Source organism: Apteryx rowi, unplaced genomic scaffold (genome assembly GCF_003343035.1).
Source record: "Apteryx rowi isolate R43461 unplaced genomic scaffold, aptRow1 scaffold_718, whole genome shotgun sequence".
Lineage (NCBI taxonomy): Eukaryota > Metazoa > Chordata > Aves > Apterygiformes > Apterygidae > Apteryx > Apteryx rowi.
In genome coordinates, this window is record NW_020451003.1 from 138,415 (window position 1) to 158,566 (window position 20,152).

General features: G+C 45.2%; 1 protein-coding gene across 5 annotated transcripts; it reads left to right on the forward strand.

Annotated features, from left to right (window-relative positions):
* Window positions 1-56: 56 nt before the first annotated feature.
* Window positions 57-18,762, forward strand: KATNB1 (katanin regulatory subunit B1). Of its 5 annotated transcripts, XM_026087463.1 has the most exons (20): window positions 60-715; window positions 2,950-3,113; window positions 3,455-3,585; window positions 5,723-5,840; window positions 7,636-7,736; window positions 8,297-8,338; window positions 9,013-9,096; window positions 9,891-10,006; window positions 11,006-11,077; window positions 11,331-11,481; window positions 11,742-11,929; window positions 12,045-12,178; window positions 12,954-13,004; window positions 13,178-13,254; window positions 13,919-14,038; window positions 15,037-15,186; window positions 15,507-15,583; window positions 16,003-16,077; window positions 16,857-16,973; window positions 17,591-18,762. In XM_026087463.1, exons 3-20 carry the CDS (start codon window positions 3,583-3,585, stop codon window positions 17,721-17,723), a joined length of 1,809 nt encoding a protein of 602 aa, XP_025943248.1. In that variant the 5' UTR covers window positions 60-715; window positions 2,950-3,113; window positions 3,455-3,582; the 3' UTR covers window positions 17,724-18,762. The 5 variants fall into 5 exon arrangements, with proteins under 5 accessions (XP_025943247.1, XP_025943246.1, XP_025943248.1 ...); XM_026087462.1 differs by lacking the exon at window positions 2,950-3,113 and having other exon boundaries at window positions 57-715; window positions 12,048-12,178; XM_026087461.1 differs by lacking the exon at window positions 2,950-3,113 and having other exon boundaries at window positions 59-715.
* Window positions 18,763-20,152: the final 1,390 nt, after the last annotated feature.

Here is a 20,152-nt window from a genome sequence, read left to right on the forward strand (position 1 = left end):
GCGGCGCGGGGGCGGCTGGGCCCCGCCGCGGCCGCCGCTCAGACGGTCACCGGGCGCCGCCCGTTCATCATCGGCCGGTGTAAACGGCGGGCAGAGCGGCCCCGGTGTGGCCCAGGCGGCCTGAGAAGCACTTCCCTCCTCCCTCCTCCCTCCCTTTCCCCCCACACCCAGGAAGCCTCCGCAGGGGCTCCCCGGTGACCCGCTGTAATTAGTGCCGTAGTCATTAGGGCGCTGTGGCCAGAGCTCATTAGCTTCGCCCTCATCCTGCTCTGCTGCCGGGGCTGCGGCCGGCGGCAGGATGGTCGCCCCGTCACCGCGCCTGCCGGTGGCTCGGTGCTGGCCTTCCCGCCCGGCAGATGAGCGTTGCAAGGGAGGGGACGTGGCCGTAACCCTGATGAGTCTTTTTTTCACTTCAGGCCCATGTCATGTTGATCCAGATGAAGATTAAGTCCAAACTGAAGATCTGGTCGGTGACTGGAGAAAGGCAGTTGTTCTGGATGCTCTAGGATACGTCTTCTGAAAGAGGAGGCTCGTCAGGCTGGATGCGTCCAAGCAGATCAAAAGGCAGCAGCTGAGGCTGGGGGGTTGAGCCCCACACAAGTCTAGATAGTGGAGCTTTGCTGGGAGGAAGAAGGCGCCTCTCCTGTGGCCGTCAGAAAAGCGTCACGCTAAGAAATGGCAGTGTCTGTCGCCACTAAGACAGCATGGAAGCTGCGTGAGTGTCTCTCAGGCTTCTCTCCTGTCCTTTGTGAAGTAGAACGGAGGAGTTTTCTCAGCTGGCAAGGGGGAAGAGAGAGGCTATTCGTGATATGAATGAGCTAATTTCTTCCTTGGGTATGAATGCCCTATCTCCCTTTCTAAGTTGCAGAGTGTTTCCAAAATAGTTTTTGAAAAGGGCTGAAGCAGCGTAGTGGAGAAGTATGGGACCTTGTCATTATTATTTTCAAAGGGTAATGGTCTGTATTTTTTTCTGATTAGGTTTTGAAATGCGCTCCTAAATTTCTAGCAAGCAAAACCCATGTCACTCTAATGTAGTACAAGAACAACCAGGGAAGCGATTGAAACCCATACGGAGCCCAACCTGCCATGGAGAATTCCCTAAGTGTCATGTTAGCTGGTTTGGGATTGCTCTTCATTGCTGCTCATTTGTTACAGATAGTATACCAAATTTGGTATACCGAATACTTCATTGCTGCAGGAGGGATGAGGTGATCTTTGCAGGATCAGAATGTCTCATTCTCTTGAAATTGCTTTCTAAGAGACGGCAAGAATCCGCTGCTTTTACTTTTGTTATTTTTCTGTAGAAAGAGCAATAAACAGTTACTAATTGTCAGTCTCTGATTGCTTCTCTGGTCGCTGACTGGTAATTTTATAGGAGCTGTGAAGGAGTTGTTAGAAGCAAAGGGAGGTAATCGGTTGTTCAGAAATGTGAGTTTTAGGCCAGTGATTTGAGGCCTAGCAGAAATGTAGTAACATTGACTGGCAATATATTAATGGGGCTGAGATGGTCGACTTTGTTAATATACAGTAACTAGTCATGTATAGTAGTGACCCTTGCGGTATAGCCAATATTGATCATTTCACATGTTTTTGAGCAGAACACCAGTTTGCGATGTTATGTTCCCATTCCTGAAACTCCCAAGTTACAGGAAAAGTTGGAATTTGATTGGTCTCAAATCTTGGTTCTGTTAAATGGACAGAACTTCTTGATCTTTGGTTTTGCTAGGCTATCCTGTTTTACTGTCCTCTTCAGAGTAAGAAGCATTCTGAGTGTTAGAAAATGTTTTAGTGATGCTAATTAGGAGTTTACTGTCACTGAGCTGGTGGGTCATAGCTGGTGATGATGCTGCATGAAAAAAGTTTGTGGGTTTAAGTAAATTGACACTTCACCAGGGGAGAGGGTGGTGCTGCCTGGCCAAGGCTGGCATGAAGTTATAATCTGGCTTTTATAAACACAGGTTTAGTGCTTCAGCAATGACTCTTAAACTTCTAATACATTATTAAGAACAAAATCAAGAGGAGCAAAAAGTGGAGCTGCTGACACACTCATTTTAACAGCAATGCTCAGCATACATACTTTCAATTTTAAATAGTCGGTCCATTAATACTAATTGTATTGTTTATTACCTTCAATTTCATGTATACATCCATACTTCCCTTTAGCATTGTCATACAGGAGATTGGTCTTTCAACACAGTGCAAGTATATTTTCAGATTTGCCCTTCTCATTTAATTTACAGCCTTTGTAATTTGAAAGGTGTTGGTCCAGCTAACGTGAAAGTTGCGCAGTCTTGCTTTCAAAAAAGCACTCTTGACAACCTCAGGACAAGATACCTATAATTATTATTGCTGCAGTCCTTATGTCCCTTTGGATTAGTGTCTTATGTTAAATCATCAAATTGTTCCTGCCGTCACAACAATCTGAACAAAAGCTGAACTGATTACTACCTAGCTTTTTTACAAACAAGTTTCGTAAATATTATGCGTGCAAATCTGGTGAACTTTCAAAGAAGAGAACTGTAAGAGGAGGAAATTGGTAAATGCGTCTGACAAAAGCTGCTGCCAGAAATTTGGGTGGATTTTAAAATCCCTTTTGAAAACAGATATCTATGCAAAGATGCTCTTGTTTGGCTTCTCCTTAGCCCCAAATTTGTTTCTTTATAGTAAGACTTCCCTCAAGCTCTGTCATTGTGAAGCCCTCACAATATCAGGCCTTCCCCTCAGCCCCCAGCTTTTTAACAGTCTTTTAATATCAATCGCATTTGTTCTTTTCTGCCCCTTAAAAATAAAAATATATATTCATCCTTCCTTTGGCACTGTTTCACACTGCCTGCATTGTTAAATTTCACCTGTGTTACATAGTGGGAATGTAGCAAAGCCTCTGCCAAAGCTCAGAGAAGGGAGCTCCACCTATCCCCAGTGCTGAGTCTGACTTTTTTCCTCTTTAAGGTAACAAACTGTACTGCTGTTAATCTGCCAGTTCCTCTCAGGTTGGACAGTCTTCTGGTGCTTACTAGAGCAGTATTGGAGGGCCTTTTTCTAGATGATTGTGGCTACTTCATATCATTCCACCTTCTGAAACAGTTCAGCTTACTGAAACCCAAGTACAGAAGGTAAAGTATAAGACTGTAGCAGGTTGCTACAGTTGAGCAAATCTTAAACAGCTACTGAGTTGCTACTAGCGAGAGAAGATGCTGTTGTAAGTGACATGCACGCTGGAGTTGTGAAGATTGGTCAGCAAATGTCTTGAAGTGCAGCAGACAGAGCCAAGAAGGACTGTTTCAAGCAAGATAATCGTATGACTTCTTATCTGAACTCTGCCTTGCTGCAGCTTGTCCAATGGGAACTGGGAAGTTTTTCTGGAGAGAGAAAGTTTTTAGTCCTCTGGGAGGGATGGGATGGAAGATGTGTATAACAGTCTGTAATAAGTGTTTGTTCACTTTGTTTTTTGCAGAAGAGATCACAGCTCACAGCAGCAACGTGTCCTCACTAGTCCTGGGGAAAAGTTCAGGCCGGCTGCTGGCAACTGGAGGAGATGACTGTCGGGTCAACATATGGTCAGTTAACAAGCCCAACTGCATCATGGTAAGGACTGGCCTGTTTTCAGCTTTTGGGAGATGGGAATATTAATTCTGAGATGTGGAGAGTGGGAAATGAGGGAAAAGATATTTGGGTTGCAGCTTGTGCAATGGTTGAATAGAGTTTGCCAGCGCAAAGTGGGATGATCTGATTCTAGCCTGAGATAGGGACAGAATTCAAGTAATTGGTGAGCAGCACTGCTCCAGAGACAAGCCAGGATGCTCGTTGCTTCAGGTAGACCAGTTTTTGCTCAGATAATAAATATTGTGCCTTCTGTTACCAGGTTACAGATAATTAAGTGCAGAGTTTCGTACAAGGTCAGCTAGTTTTATAGCGTAAGCTGCAGGGGCTACTTTTGTGCCCTGGAGTTTGCCCTCGTAGAAGGAAACCTCTCAAGCAGGGTATGTTCCCACCTGTCCCACGGTCCCTTTCTGGCGGCACTGTGTTTGTCAGAATAGTTTGCTGACTTGACTGTGGGCTGGGGAAGAGTAATACTGGGTGCAGCATGTTAGAAAGAGTAAGATTACCACAGTAGTTTTCACTAACACACGCTATAAGTATAATTAACAGTTGTTTGTCCTGCATCCTCTGCCTTTTATTGGATGTTGTGGAAAAGCATCTTTAGCAAGTGTCCCGTGTCACTTGTTTTGTTAACAATATAATTAATGTTGCATTATGAGAAGTATTTCTCTAGCCAGGGTGAACCTCATGAGGAAAAAGTAGGGTCAAAAAAAGCTAGAAGAAGAGAGTTTCTGCTTTATTTTACCCTTCGTTTACTGAGGTCAAGATAAAGAGGTTGAAAAAGATGCAAAAGGGGTTGCTCACCCCTGGTGGCGCTGCAATTTTTTCATAGTGTGTTTAAGCTGTGTTTTCCAGGCCATTTCCAGTGACATGACAGCAGTTTGAAGCCACAATATTTCCTTCTTTGGAAAGGGGGAAAGGCCAAATATCTCCCTATCCCTTCTGTGGGAGCAGAGAACTATAGCTCTCCTGTGCTTTCTGGGAGCCCCAGGTGTTAGGAGCTTGTATTTGTGAAGGGCAAGGGTTGACTAAAACTACTGAGAACTTCTGCTGTTGTTATATATCAAAAGAATCTGGAGTTTTGGGGTTATGTTTTGTTTTTTGTTCTCTGAAATTCATCTTTTGTATTTACATTGTTAAGATTCCGGATATTTATGTGTGGGGAAGAGGGAGAAAAGGAACTTTTCAGGTAGCATTGTAATTTCTGGTTTAAGTTTGAGCTTTGTTTCTCCCTAAGTGGTAACAGTCGTAACCTTAGAGCATTGCAGTTGCAGATGAAATCCATCAGGACAGGTGGCTTTGGACTGATGTTCCCAGCCTCTTTAAATGTGTGGGAGGCCCAGAGCTGGCTTAACTGTTTAAAAGACCTGTTTGAGGATAAAGACTAGAATATAATATTGCTTAACTGACAACTGAAAGGTCTACAATAGCAGTATGTATGTTGATTAGTTTTCTTGAGCTAGGTCTAATATTCTTGTGTTTTAATTAAATTCTGGCCTTTTCGAAATACTTACATAATTTGTAAGCTTTTAGATGCTCAAGGATGAAAGAAACTGCATACATGTGAGCTATTACTCTTGCCTCAAGTTAATACTCTAGTAATGGCACAACATTGTCACTGCGACGCCCAGTGCTGGCAGCAACATATGGCTTCTTGCTTGTGTGAAGGTTTCGAAGTAGCCCTGGTTTTGCCCTTGCTTTGATTTTGTAACCAGTTCACGACACTTACCTGACCCATTTAGAACAAACGTGGTGTCATTGTGCTTGCGCAGCGTAATTTTTATAATGTAAGCATGTGTCAACCTTGTGTGGGCATCCACACCTATAGTTTAACTACCCATGTCTCTGCTGATACATCCTTCAAAAATTAGTCAAAGTATAGTGTCCCAGAAAGTAGGGAGAACTTGGAAGATGTGTGCACAGTGCTCTATACAGTGATGCTCTTTAGGATGCCCTACCATCCTGATAGCTGCTGGGAGAGAAGGACCCACAGCCAGGTGTTCCCAAATCATGGGTAAATACTTTATTTACCAGTCAAGTGTCAACTATACAATTGTGGCCATAAACTTTGCCCAGGGCCTTGTCATTAGCCATCGATCGTGACTCTTGTTTTTTCTTGCAGAGCTTGACAGGCCATACAACACCCATTGAGAGCCTACAGATCAATACAAACGAGGAACTCATTGTTGCAGGCTCCCAGTCAGGGTCCATTCGAGTTTGGGACCTGGAAGCTGCCAAAAGTATGTTTCCATGTGTTTGGGCTTCTGTTTATGCATGCTTTTTGGAACATCCTTATGCTTAATATCTTTGCTGACCTGGAAGATTCCCAACTGAGAAGGAACAGGAGCCTGGCATTGCTTTCATCTTAATTTCCAGTACTGTTATCGAAGGCTTTTGTGCTGTTCCTACTGAGACTGTAGAGCTGTGTATGCAGTCTTGAGCAGAAATATGTACGTGTGTTATGGAGACTGATCTAAGGAGCTAGTTTCTAGGATTTTGACCTGAGCATGCTGAAATCTATATTCCAGATCAGTCTGCATGCATCTGTAGGGTAACTAGGCATATAGCAATTGTATTTGGATTCTCAACTTAAAAATTTGGGCCTTAATTAAAAGGATACTATAAATCTAAAGGTTTTAAGTATTTTAGGTTCTGCACAAGTCCAGGAATCCCCCTGCCAGCTGATCTCTAATTTTTAGGTTCTGGTTTAATTTTCTTTTTTCTTCAAGTGATTTTTCTCCTCTTCTGCTTATGCTTGGCCACAGAAATAGACAAGGGCCTAATTTATAATAAATTATAAAAGCTATAAACTCATTGAACTCTGATCCTTTAAAGGAATACTGTTGAATCATATTTTGTTTATCGCATTTTTCTCAAATCCTAAAGCGATTTTGAAAAGGTATCACAAATTGTTTGAGTGCATTCCAGCAGAAATACTATAAAATGAATGAATATTTCATGTAGTTTGCTACTTGCTCATCGTAAGAACGTGTAACAAAAACAGATTTTCATTGGCTGAGCTAAGAAAGCAAAGGGCAGATGGCGTAAATAATAAAGAACGCTTTTGTCATTCAAACATTTAGAATCAGTTCAGTTATAAAATAGCTTGGCTCAACCGGTGGAGAGTAACTGATGTGGCTGAATTTATTACTAGACCTATGAGCCAGTGTCTGTGCAAATGACCCCTCCTGGTCTGGTTCAAGAGCTAATTCCTGCCATGGGAATAATGAGAATGTCTCAGATGGCTGATGATGGAGAGAGATTGCTTCTGTCCTTATGTGGGCCTCGTAGTTGAGCTCTGCTTTCGTCTCTGCTTTCAGAGATATGGTGTACCTGTTCTACTGGTCCATACTGGATTCCAGAATCGCAAGAGGTGTTACTGGGTTGATGACTTGCTGAAGCACTGTGATCGTTTTCTTTGCCTCCTGCTTCCTGAGCGTCCCTTCCCTGCACAATCTTTGGGACACTTCTTGCAAGGGGCAGTTGGAGGAATCCAGTGCAAATATTGGAATACAAGTGGTGGAAACCAGGCACGTGTCCACACTGTGACAGAGAGACCTAGAAAGGGTCTTTCTGATAACTGAAAGGTGAACGATGCAGATAGTCAAGTGTCCCTTTCACTTTTCCAAAAAGTGTTTTGGGTTTTTTTTCTCTCACTCTGCTCTCTTTGCCACAAGTGGAAGCATACACTGCCTGACAGCTGCCTCTAAGTGTGACTTTTTAGTTTTATTTTCATATTGGAGACCTTCGAGTTTTATTCGTAGATTCCATATCCAAGGACAGGAATTTCATTAGGATCACTGAGCACAGGCCCTCTGTTGCTGTTTCTTTGCATTGCAAGGGTGAACTCCGAAACATTTCCATGGACTAATATACACAGATGAATAAACTATATCTAGTATGTCTAATGTACATTGTATTGGCATATGTTTAATGGTGAAGAGAGTAAGGCTAAACTGCGTTCTGTGTGGGGAAACCAACTGCTAAATATTTGCTCCCTGTTCTTTCTCTCTGTTCCACTTCTCCTTTTCCCAGTTCTTCGTACGTTACTGGGTCACAAAGCAAATATCTGCAGCCTTGATTTCCATCCTTTTGGAAGCTTTGTGGCATCTGGTTCTCTGGACACAAACATTAAGGTAAAGCCCAGTTTCTCCTAGAGATTATCCTCTTCGCTTGCAGCATCTTTGTTATGAAGAGGAACAGAAGGTGTTTTGTGCCAAGCTGTTGGTGGATGTTGTATATCATCATTTGCATGCATGTGGGCAGGTGTATTTATGAATGCTTGTGAAATTCTTGCAGGTATTTTTACAAGTGTAACGCAACGAATGTGATTCATCTGTTATGGAATGCGGCTCATTCCACAAGGCTCTTTGAGCTTGGTGCCAGATGAGACCTGGCATTAGCAAGTATAGATGTACTGATTTCTGTGGATTGCATCTGCTTTCATCAGGCTGGTATTTGACTCTAGGAACTGAGCTTCTGTAGTATGAAATACCTTACAAAAATGGTTCTCACTTAGAAAGTTAGGTCAGGAGATATACCGAGAGCAGACACGGGTTTAGTAGCCCCTTCAGTGGTTTCATTCTACAGTGTTTATCAGCTCTGTGACAGGGAGAGTTCTTGCTCCGACGTGACTCTTGAGGCCCCCCCATATATCGTTCTAAGCATATGGTTTGTTTGCTTTTCTTCCCTGCAGCTCTGGGATGTAAGAAGAAAAGGCTGTGTCTTCAGGTACAAGGTAAAATGCTTTGCTAGCTTTTGGGAGAAGAGGGGAGAAAGGTTCCTACGTAGGACTTGTGTGCAAGCCTTTAAGAGCTTATCTGATCAACTTCCTAGTTTTCTGAAATAAAAATAACCTCTGCCTGATTTATGAAGTGGCCTGATAAACCTCTGTATGCCTCTTTGAACTGTATGGGGACAGGAAGTGGTTATCATAGGAGTTACTATAGGCTGGTTGGCTTCGGTGGGGGGTGGAAAGCATCCATGAGTAAGTGTTTCTTTATACTGTGGCTGGTATTACAAGGCACGTCTGCACTGCGCTGACGTGGTTCTATTCTTGGAGCCTTTTTCTACACAAAGAACTTGCTGTATATTAATTTCACTTTAGAAACCAACTTAATGGCACAGCAATCCTGGCTGAGCACCCAGAAGTCTTTTAACTTAGATTTGTATTAAGCCACATTTCTATTTACCACTCTTATACTGATGCAAAAAAATGTCTAGATGAGAGAGTTTATGCCCATTTCATATGGATAGTTTTTGAGTGTAGTTTTTAAGTGTTCTGTGAGCTGTGGAGTCTGTGATACAGTTACTTGATTTTATTTTATTATATTGTATAAAATAGAAAGGTAAAAGCCAGAATACCCTTTAAAGGAAAAAAACCCACAGTGCTTCTTATGTTTCTCGTTTCAGGGTCACACACAAGCTGTTAGGTGTCTCCGATTTAGCCCTGATGGGAAATGGTTAGCCTCTGCTGCTGATGATCACAGTGTAAAGGTAATTTATCTGTTAACTATTACTATGACATCCTCCTGATATGCTCACGGTACGTAGGACTGCAGGGACCATCTTTTTACCCGCTCTCTCATAGCCCCCTTTTGTTCATTAGGCAGCAGTGGGAGCCCTGTGGCCTTGCAGGGGAAATCTGTTTATGGGGATCTTGTTCAGTGGCCCAGAACATCCAGACATGAGTTGCATCTGATGAAATGCACTTATCCAACAGATGTCTTGGCACTATGCACATGAAAGTTCAAGTTTCAGTGATGGGTAGAATTGTGATACCTGAACGTTGGCCTCCGTCTTAGTAAGTTACAGGATGAGTTGTCCTCAGCACATTGCTTCACGATATTATTTTTGGGCTCTGCTCTGGTAATTCAATAAAGATGTGCTATACTATACATTGCTCACAGGGAAAATTGTTAAAGGATTCAGAGCTTCAGGATTTTTGTTTGTTTGCTTTTGAATAAGTGGAACTTATTCAAAACTTACTTTGGAATAAGTGGAACTTGCTCTATTTTATCCCAGTCTCTAAATATAAAACAGAAGCTTTTGAGGGACAAATTAGCAAGGAACTAAATAGAAAATGTAAAAGAGGATGACCAAAAACCAGGAAAAATTGCAGTCTTCAGTGACTGGAACAGTAGTCCTTCCCTGATCATTGCTTTCCTTGACAAACTTGAGTATGTGCTTGGAGGGGGAGAAGGATTAGATTGCCAGTAAAAGGAAACTCAGAGTATGATTCTCTAACATTAAATCTTTTCAAGAGTCTCTCTGTTCTTTCCTTCTTCCAGCTATGGGATCTGGCTGCTGGGAAGATAATGTTTGAATTTACAGGACATACTGGCCCAGTAAACGTTGTTGAATTCCATCCCAACGAATACCTTTTGGCTTCTGGCAGCTCTGACAGGTACATGAGGGGAAAGAGAAAGCAGGCAATTGTGTATGTCACAGAATCACAGAATGGTTGAGGTTGGAAGGGACCTCTGGAGATCATCTAGTCCAACCCCCTTGCTCAAGCAGGATCACCTAGAGCACATTGTACAGGATCTCATCCAAGCGGGTTTTGAATATCTCCAGAGAAGGAGACTCCACAACCTCTCTGGGTAACCTGTTCCAGTGCTCTGTCTCCCTCACAGTAAAGAAATTTTTTCTCATGTTCAGATGGAACTTCCTGTGTGTGTTTGTGCCTTTTGCCTCTTGTCCTATCGCTGGGCACCACTGAAAAGAGTCTGGCCCCATCCTCTCTACACGCTCCCTTCAGATACTTATACACATTGATGAGATTCCTCCTCAGCCTTCTCTTCTCCAGGCTGAAGAGTCCCAGCTCTCTCAGCCTTTCCTCATAGGAGAGATGCTCCAGTCCCTTAATCATCTTAGTAGCTCTCTGCTGGACTTGCTCCAGTAGCTCCATGTCTCTCTTGTATTGGGGATCCTAATATGTCAACTCCCTTTCCTGGTGCCCTTCCTTTTGGGAACGCAGCACATGGGTTTGAGTTGTGTGACAATCCTGTCATTGCATGAGACTGCCATTTAGCAAACAACATGTCACATCTGTGATGTGCAGAGTATGGAGATCCTACCTTCTCATCCAAAACTGATGGCACTTTCCGCCATATGCTACAGGCTTGAGAGGCTCGCTGATCCAGCTGACTTCCTATCTGAACAGCTTTGCTCCGCTAGCAGGGAGTCCTTCGCTCTGGGTCAGCTCTAAATACCTGTACATATTTAGAGCCTCTAAGCTCCGTGGCTGGTTCCATGGATCTTAGCTAGACTAGCTTTCACTGTAGGTTCATCATATACGCACAACAGTGAAAGTCATTCTAGCTATTAGTATATTATTTTAATACTAACTCCTACAGCAGATTCCAGAGAAATGAGCAATGATTTTTCTTCTGTTGTATTACAGGACTGTCCGATTCTGGGACTTGGAGAAGTTTCAAGTTGTGAGCTGTATTGAAGAGGAGGCCACTCCAGTCAGGTATATTAAGTTCCTACCACAACTAGACAGAGACTAAAGTGAGGGTGAAGGGAGGATTTCATGAAGGATATTTTACTGTGGAGAAGTTTGGGCAGCTGGAGATGTTGCACAAGCTCATTGGATCTGTAGACTCAATGTTTAAAAACCTGGTTGGAGGTGTTCAGTGAAGTCAGGGATACAGCCCTGGGGTCCTTGTGGGAGTGAGTAAGTTTGGAAAGGTGTGTCTGAATCTCCATCTCCTGTCTTCTCCCAGGTGTGTTCTTTTCAACCCAGATGGCTGCTGCTTGTATAGTGGCTTCCAGGATTCATTGCGTGTGTACGGCTGGGAGCCAGAACGCTGTTTTGATGTGGTCTTGGTGAACTGGGGAAAAGTAGCTGACTTATCTATCTGCAACAACCAGCTGGTGAGCCACTGTTCATGAGGAAGGGGGGGAGGTGGCTGCAAAACACAAGATAAAATCCTGCTGCGTGCTTGCAGGCCTTCTGAACTTTAAGCCTTGTGTCAGTCATGGCCTTTCTAAAACATGGGCAGTTTCAAACTGAAAAAGCCAAAGTGCTGAACTGAGAAATTCTCCAGCACTGCTACTCAGGGTCTCTCTGTCATGTCTAAGGCTGGCATGCACCCCGCTTTTCAGTGAATTACCTTGATCTTTTCCCTCTACAGATAGGAGTTTCCTTTGCACAAAGCACAGTCTCCTCTTTTGTTGTGGATCTCAGCAGAGTCACAAAATCAGGTTCCGTTCTTCATGGGTTGATCAGGGACGACAAGCCTCTTGTTCAGCCTACCCCTGCAGGGTCCTCCCTTCGCCGCATCTATGACAGGCCATCAACTAGCTGCAGCAAGCCACAAAGGTAAGGGGGTCTGCTGGTTTGCTGTAATTCCAAGGTTTTGAGGGAATGTACAGGGAGCTTAGCACTCTAACAGGGTCCGTGTGACTGGTCTTGTCAACATCTGTTTTTTTTGCAGCAGGGTGAAGCACAACTCGGAGAGCGAGAGGCGCAGTCCAAGCAGTGAAGATGACCGTGATGAGAAGGAATCAAAGGCTGAGATCCAGAACCCAGAGGACTACAAAGAGATCTTCCAGCCCAAGAACTCCATCTGTTAGTACCAGAGTTCATTGTGCTTTTGAATGGTGGTTAGATCAGAGCTGTAGGCACTAAACCGGTGTAGAAGTGAACTTTGGCTTACTGTCGTTGTTAGAAAACGTTTATATTCTGTGCTCTGAACCACAGATCATGTTGGTGAGCTGCTGGAAGGCTGCACCTTAACTGGGGTGCAGTGATGTCTGCTTGAAGTCTGGCCTGTGTGTGCATGTAGCTTTCCTGTCCTGATTAGGAAGGACCATTGTGTTACAGAATCTCTTTATTTGCTTAGGATTCTGTTATATACAAAATCAGGAATTTCCAGCAGCCTCCATTAAAGAAGAAAAGTTGAAATGTTTTGTTAAAGCAGTTGTTATTGTTTGGGAGGCACAATACAATACCCTTATCTCATTTTTCTGTAAATGTGAAAAATGAATTATACTATCTAAAGAATTAATAGTCATTGTTTTGCTTTATGTATGCTAGAATTTAGTTGGATGTGATTTTTTTTTTTTCTAATACAATTTGTCATGACATTGCCTGTTCTTGCACTTCATCCCCCTTCAGCAATGAAATATGTGGGTTAATTTTGTCCCTCCCAGTCGTGATGGCTAAAAACCTTCGACTAAACTCAACAATAACGCTAAGTTCCGGAGGAGATAGCTCTGCTTGCTGTATCACTGATTGCCTAATCTATGGAGCTGCTGGAGATCTCCCAGCTCCAAGGCTGACTTATGGCTAATCTGTAGCCTTGGATGCTCCATCAGGTTTTTTTCCCCCTCTTTTTCCGTAGCTCGAACTCCTCCACGAAACAACGAGCCCTTTCCAGCCCCTCCTGAGGACGGTGAGTGTAAAAATGACCCCTTGGTGTGAATGGGGTTAAGAGCCCTTAGATGGGAAAAGTTGCATCTCTGCAGAAATGACTGCTTGTAGTCTAGCTCTACAGACCCTCTGCTGGAAGCTTCTCCTGAAAGGAACAGTCAGTTTCTGCTTTTCCACTTCTTTCCATCTTGGCAGAGCCTGTAACTGTAAAGGAAGCAGTGAAGCCCAGCCAAGCTGTGGATGTCCAGACCCCGTTGCCAAAGCCGGAACACGTACGTACTGAATAACCTGTTAATAACTGTTCACGCCCCTGCTGTGAAAGATTTGTGAGTGCCTGAGACTTTACTGTTTCTTGTCAAGCTGGTTCCTTTATTGAAGACCAGTAAAGGTGCAGCTCTGATCTGTGGCAGGCCATGTGTCTCACCGGAGCAGTAGGCTTGAAGGCCAGGCCTCCAGCAGATGTTGATTCTACTGCTTTTGTTCATTTCTCATTGTTTCAGTCCGGTTTCTCCTTCCACCTCGAAACTGGGGCACTCTGAGGAGACACAAGTGACAGATTTCTGAGGATGCTCAAACTGAGACTACTTTATAGCCAAAATCTCAGTCAGCCTACGTGACGCGATACATTATACTAACTCCTTTAGAATTCTCTCTTTGCCTTTGAGCTGGCCACAGCCCATTGCCCTAATTTTAGATGCCAGTAACAATGACAGCACTCAGCACTTCTGCTGAGGCATCCCCATGTTCTTCTGAAACCTTAATTAAATCTTGCTGTATACCTGAGAGATACTTTATTGCCTCTTAAGCCATGCTAGCAAATCGGAGACTGCTTCTGCATTAGCAGGCTGCTTTGAGAGAGAAGTGGGTCAGGAAAGAGGGCATCCTACTGGGGCCAGATTGTTGTTGCTATAGCTTTTATTCAACTCTCTTCTGCAGTCTGACCCAATTCAGAGGCCACCAATTGCCTCCTCCACTCCTATTACCAGAACAGAGCCATCAGTGATTCCTGCAGCAAGGAATGAGCCCATTGGCCTGAAGGCCTCCGACTTTCTGCCAGTAAGTTTCTCCGCACAAAAATGTTCAGATGGGTTCTGTGTTAGGGGGCATCGGAAAGGGGGTGCTCAGAGATGTAGGAGGGTCTTTCCAGGTATTTTCTGCAGCCTGCGGTCCTCATTACTGAATGCAGCAGCCAAAGAACATGTTATATTCTGCTCTCACTCCGCTCACTTGGTTCTTCTGCTGCCAGCCTACTCTCCTGCCTCCCAACTGCCTTGACTTGCAGTTCCTGTTGAATTAGTAGCTCAGGATCGCTGGACCAGGCCCTCATTGTGCTTGGCAGTAGGCTGATGCAAACACAACAGTGTTGGTCCATGCTCACTGAGAACGTGTGATTAAAGCAGAGAACAAGGACACTGATCCATTCCACATGCTAGACAGTGATTCATTTCAAAAATTGATGTCTGCCATTACAGGTGTACAATTATTTCACAAGAATCTTTGCCTCTTGCATCTCAGGTGCTTCTTTGCCTCTCTCAGGAGGATGTGCCCTGTTCCAGTAAGGGAGAAGGACCAGAGCACCCTCATGATCCCAAACTCTAAATGTGAACTGATGAAGTAGAGCTTCCAGCACGGCCTGGGCAGGAATCAAACGTAGCATCTAATAAATTGCAGAAGATTTGTGCTTTTTAATAGAATTTGTTGATTTCAAATGAACATTTTGCATTGAAAATAGGGGTTGCATGAAAACTTTTCTTCATCAAAATGTATTGGCTTTGAAAACTTAATTTTTCTTCACTTTTTTCCTTTCTTAATTTTGAAGGTTTTTCCAAGGCTTCAAACTTCTGTTTGTGATTAACCTAGTAGAAAAGGCAAAAGTGAGTAGCTGAAATTGGAACAAATTGAGCATTTCCAATTCAAAATGTTTTAAAACAATCTGCATGGAAGTCAGTATTTCCTGGCCAAAATCAGCTCTCACCTAGGCTATGAGAAAGCTCCCACCCTTTCTGCATCACCCTGCTCTGTTTTTTCTTCTCCATTGGTGTTTGTATTTGCAGGCTGTGAAAAACCAAAGCCAGACTGAGCTGGTGGATGAGGAAGCCATGTCCCAGATCAGGAAAGGCCACGAGACCATGTGTGTGGTGCTCACTAGCCGCCACAAGAACCTGGACACTGTGCGGGCTGTATGGAGCACTGGTGACATTAAGGCAAGGATGTGGAGATATTTGAGGTTGAGTAGGGGAGCAGCTGAGCAGCTTTCTTGACTGGGCTGGATCTCTTCTTATACAAAATGTGGGTTTCATTGCTTCTCTCCCCAGCAGTGCACCACAGAGTGCTGCTGTGTCCAAATTGTATTTGAATGGCTTCAGGGAAACGGGGAGAGAAGTTTTTCGTGCAGGAATTGTCTTCTCTTCCCTAATGGACTTTCCACATTTCCTCTACCTTGTTTTTGGAAAGCAGCACTTGCTAATTGCATTAGTTTAGCCAGTTCAAGCTTTGCAATAAATTACTTCCCCTTCTCTCTCAGAACTCTGTAGACTCCGCTGTGGCGATCAACGATCTCTCCGTTGTTGTGGACCTCTTGAATATTGTCAACCAGAAAGCGTAAGTCTTGGGGAGCTTGTGGTTGGGGTACACAAGAACCATCTGGCTAGGTGTCAGGAGTACTGCATGGTACCTGCCTCTCGGCCAGTGTGCCAAGACAACATGAAATGCATATGCTTTTAGTCCGATTTTCAAGCCTGCAGTGCCAGTAAGTGCTGGAGTCGTACAGGGTCTTTTCTATAGGCAAATGATGTCTCACAAGGAAAATCAAAGTCTTAGAGCTTCATGAAACGATTCTTCAAGGAGTCAATAAAAAATGACAGAACCTGCCACTTTCTATCACAAGGGGGAGTCAGTGAACTTGCTCAGTAAACCGGAGTGCAGCTGGCTGGGATTTTTTGTCAGAAAGCGTTATTTGTGTTGAATCAGCCTTGTAAGGCCGCAGTATCCAGTCTCAGAATGTATCCTTTTCTTTCCAGGTCTCTCTGGAAGTTGGATCTGTGCACTATAGTCCTGCCACAGATAGAAAAACTACTCCAAAGTAAATATGAAAGGTGAGGCCACCAGAACATGAGTGGGTTAGGGGACAAGGAGCTGTGTGAATATTCATAGGAGAGCTCCACTGGGTATTTTGGAGATGAAAGCAAATCCTGGGAAATCACAGCAGGTACAGTATAACACCTGAAAAAGAGCAGTGGAATTGTCTAGTGTGTGTGGGAAAAGATATGGAAAGTACGTATGGGCAAGAAGTCCTGATTAAGAGCAGGATGTTGAGATTTGCTGTAGACAGGCTGAACTGAAGGTACTTATGCCAGCCAGGTATGGTAGGTGAAGTTAATGTAGAACAAGTGGGCTTTACACACCGATAGGAATGAAACTGCTGATGTGAACAAGGGGAATGAATTCCTGCAGCAGCCCTGGGGTCACTTGGAAGATTGCTTTGAACCTCATCGTTGGGTGGGAAAGAAATCTAGCATCTCTCTTAAGAGGGGTTTTTCTGCTCTTCCTTCTTACAAAAAGAGATGGTGATGGTGGATGCTGGGTGCCCTAGGCAGGACATCTCTGCTCTTTAACAGAAAAATCCCACTTAGCAAGGTATATGTCAGGCCCTTTCCAAAAGGCTCAACTTCTCAGTCTTGGCTTGAATGAAGACTGCGTTGGTCCTTGCAGTTGCTTTCCTCGCCTGGTTGCAAGTGATGGAGGGGGATTGTTAAGGAAGTTATTCCAAGTGACTGGATGTGTGTGAGGGCTGTACGGTGTTTACAGCCAGGTGCTGGGAGGAAAGGAATTAAATTCAAGTGGGACCTGAACGATATCTCTGTTTGTGTTTCAGTTATGTACAGACTGGTTGTACCTCTTTGAAACTCATACTCCAGCGATTCCTGCCACTGATCACAGACATCCTTGCTGCACCACCCTCTGTTGGGGTGGACATCACCAGAGAGGAAAGGTGAGGTGCTTTTCACCTCCCTCCCTTTCAAACCAGCCTTTCCCTTGGGTGAGCTTTGCTCCTTCTCACTGGGGCTTTGATACCGGACTGAGCATGCCTTCCCTTTTGTTTCCAAACACCGCGCATGTCTCCCCTCTGATCTCAGAGGGAAGGATCAAGGACTGCTTTTCCCTCTGTCTCTGCGTATTGGGTCATACCTAACCAAAGTGAGAGCGTGTGAAGAATAAAACCAGCCTGTGGCTGCAATCCTTACCTCACAAGGCACTTGGGTTGTCAGCCAGGCCCTGGATTCCCAGCTCTCTCTTTTGCAGCAGAGTAGCTCTCCTCTGAGAATTGACTTTCTAGAAACATCATCTCCTTCCTCTCCAGACTTCCCTGCCAAAGGGAAAAATAGGAGTGAAGGAGTCCTGCGTAGATGCGATTCTCCTGCATCATCAGGATGCATGTTGAGGGCATGTTGTTTCTGCACAGTCACACTCACATTCCAGTTTCTTCCAGGCCCTTGGCTGGGCCTGTGTTTCCTTTCCTGGCTGAGTTGAATCTCAGGCACCCCAGGAACAAACACATCTCTGAAGCAGCTGAGAATTCACGCTGTGTCTTGCTGTCTGTCTTTGCAGGCTCCATAAATGCAAGCTGTGCTACAAGCAGCTGAAAAACATCAGCAACATTGTCAAGAACAAGTCTGGGCTCAGCGGCCGCCATGGTAGTGCCTTCCGGGAACTGCATCTCCTCATGGCTGTCTTGGAGTGACAGCCGCCACCTCCTCACATGCAAACACACAGGTGGCCAAATTCCCCTCTGCTCTTGGTCCGGCTGGATTTCACCTGTCTAGCTGTGTATCCATCACATCCGGCATGGTAGGGAACTGGAACCTGGCTGGCCATCTGGTCACCTGCCCAACCCCAGTGCCTTATGGGCTGGATTAAAAACCTGAGTAGAGATGCCTCTGCTGTGTGAGGGGACCTGACTGGCTGAGGGCATTGCAAAGTCCTTGTTAGGGAAGCAGCTTCATTTCAGCTCTTCATCTCATCATCAAGCTCTTAGTTGCTCTGTCTCTGTGTGCTGGCCTTTCCCTGACGGGAGGGCTCTGAACCTGCTGTCGCCCTTCCTTCACCCATGTGTGCTGTTGGTTCTTGTTGCTTGGCTCTGTGGCTGGGGCCAGCTGGGCCCGCTCTCTTTGTCTCTCTGCAGCGTGCTGAAGGACTGCGATTTCTGCCCCGCAAAAGCCTGCTATCGGGTGGAGTGCCCTTTTCCTACAGCATGGACTGGACCTCATCTGCTGGCATCTGGGACTGGCCCCTTTGGATTGCTTCAAAAAACATGAGCCAGGACACCGTGCCACCATGCCTGGTGTAGTCTCAAGGACCTGTTTGGAGAGGAGGTTGTCTCATAGCTTCTCAAAATCCCTGCTGGTAACCCTGGGCCACATAAGTTATCTTCAGACTGTTGCTGGGAACTGAGGTCTACCTGAATCTGTTAAAATATGTGACTTAAACAGGACTTGTCATGTGTGTTTGCCTTTGGGGGTAAGGGTTTGGGAGGGTGGAGGGCAGAGGGACGTGGACTAATGTCCTTCTACATCCACTGGACTCTCAGAGATTTCTTTTTCAATAAATGGCTGTCAGAACCTTTCTGTCCTTCTTTCTTCTTTCCTGCGGGGAAGAGGTTCCTGTTGGTGCTTCCTCTGCTCCTCCCAGCCTGTCTCCCATTATACACTGGAGCCTGTTCTTTGGGAAACTGTAACTTATAATGAATTTTATTAAAAAGATTTGTAACTTTTTTTTTTAAATTGTGTTAAACGCCTGAATCTCTTTAACTACTGTTCACCCTGGCAGGGCTCCTGGCTGGGAGCTTACAGGGAGAGTAGGGCTCTGGTTTTGGGATGTCTGAAAGGAGAGCCTGCCATGTTCTCACCCTGCCTGCTGGGAAGCTGTGATGACTAAGTGGATGCCTATGTCCTGTCCCAGTCCTAGAGAGACCATACTACTAGGTGGTTTGCTGAAATCCTGTGGGAGGTTTCACTCTGCTGGTTAGTTCCCAGCTTTAATAACAGTGTCATCGTTTGCAGCTTGTCCTCCCTGGTCTGATAACAGATCTCTTCTCCCCATCTCTGATTTCTAGCAGATCTCAGCATAGTGGCACAGTTTAGGCTCTACCTCCAGGTTTGTACAGTGCTTCATCTATATGTTTTTCTGTGGCGTTATTAAACCAGGTGCTGGTGTTTGGGGATATAGGAGAACCTGTCTCAGGTATGTCTAGTGGAGCCAGCAGGAAAGCTGAAGGCAATCTGATACTTCATCCAAACGCAGTCAAGTTTTAGGAACAAAGAGGAGGCTTGTGAGTGTTTTATTCACCTTCCCCAACTGTGGTTTCCCCACATGACCTGTTCTCCTGCTCCTGGTTGGGATTGTGCAACTTGCCACCAGGGAGGGGTGAGGATGCTTGCTTGGCCTAACCACACCTGAGCAGCCTTATGGAGCAGTGGGGGCTCACCCCATCTAGGTGCAGACGGCTGGCCCGTATCCTGCTCGCGGCCGGCGTTTGGTTCGCTCTCCCTAAAGTGCTGACACCCTATGTGTTAACAGTTATGTCCCAGCTTGTATTCTGCCATCACGTTCGTGCCTGCAAGCTGGTCCCAATGCAGGGAAGCGCTTTGGTCTGCTCCTGCCCAGAACGGTCACTGCTGCAAGCTTCCTGCACAGTCCCAGCTCACTGGTCTTCATGGTCTGATACGGCTCAGCAGGGTTATACAGGGCACACGTGGCTGCTGCTGGCTCATGCAGCAAGGGACCCGGGCACCAGGCAAGCTCAAGAAAGGATGAGTTGAGCTGAAGGTGCTGTTGGCTCAGAGAGCAGGGAGGAACTCATGGAGAACATGCTGGCTGCCTGCTTGCCTTCACTCTAGCTGCTTGCTGCTTAACCCCCGGGGCTTTCTGGAGGTAGTCCCACATCTGGATCCTGACGGAAGGTGTGAAAAGGCTCCGAAAGCCTCCCGCCTCCGGGTCGTAACCACCCACAGAACTGGGAAAACACAAGAGGGAGCAAGAAGCTGCAGTAACAAACCCAGATGGGAAAGTGAGGTGGCAGGCCAAGCTGGGCAGTAAATGCTGGTTGGAGCAGTCTCACCTGGGAATTTTGCCGGTAAGCACTGGAGCAGGGCTGGCAGATGATTATAGTCA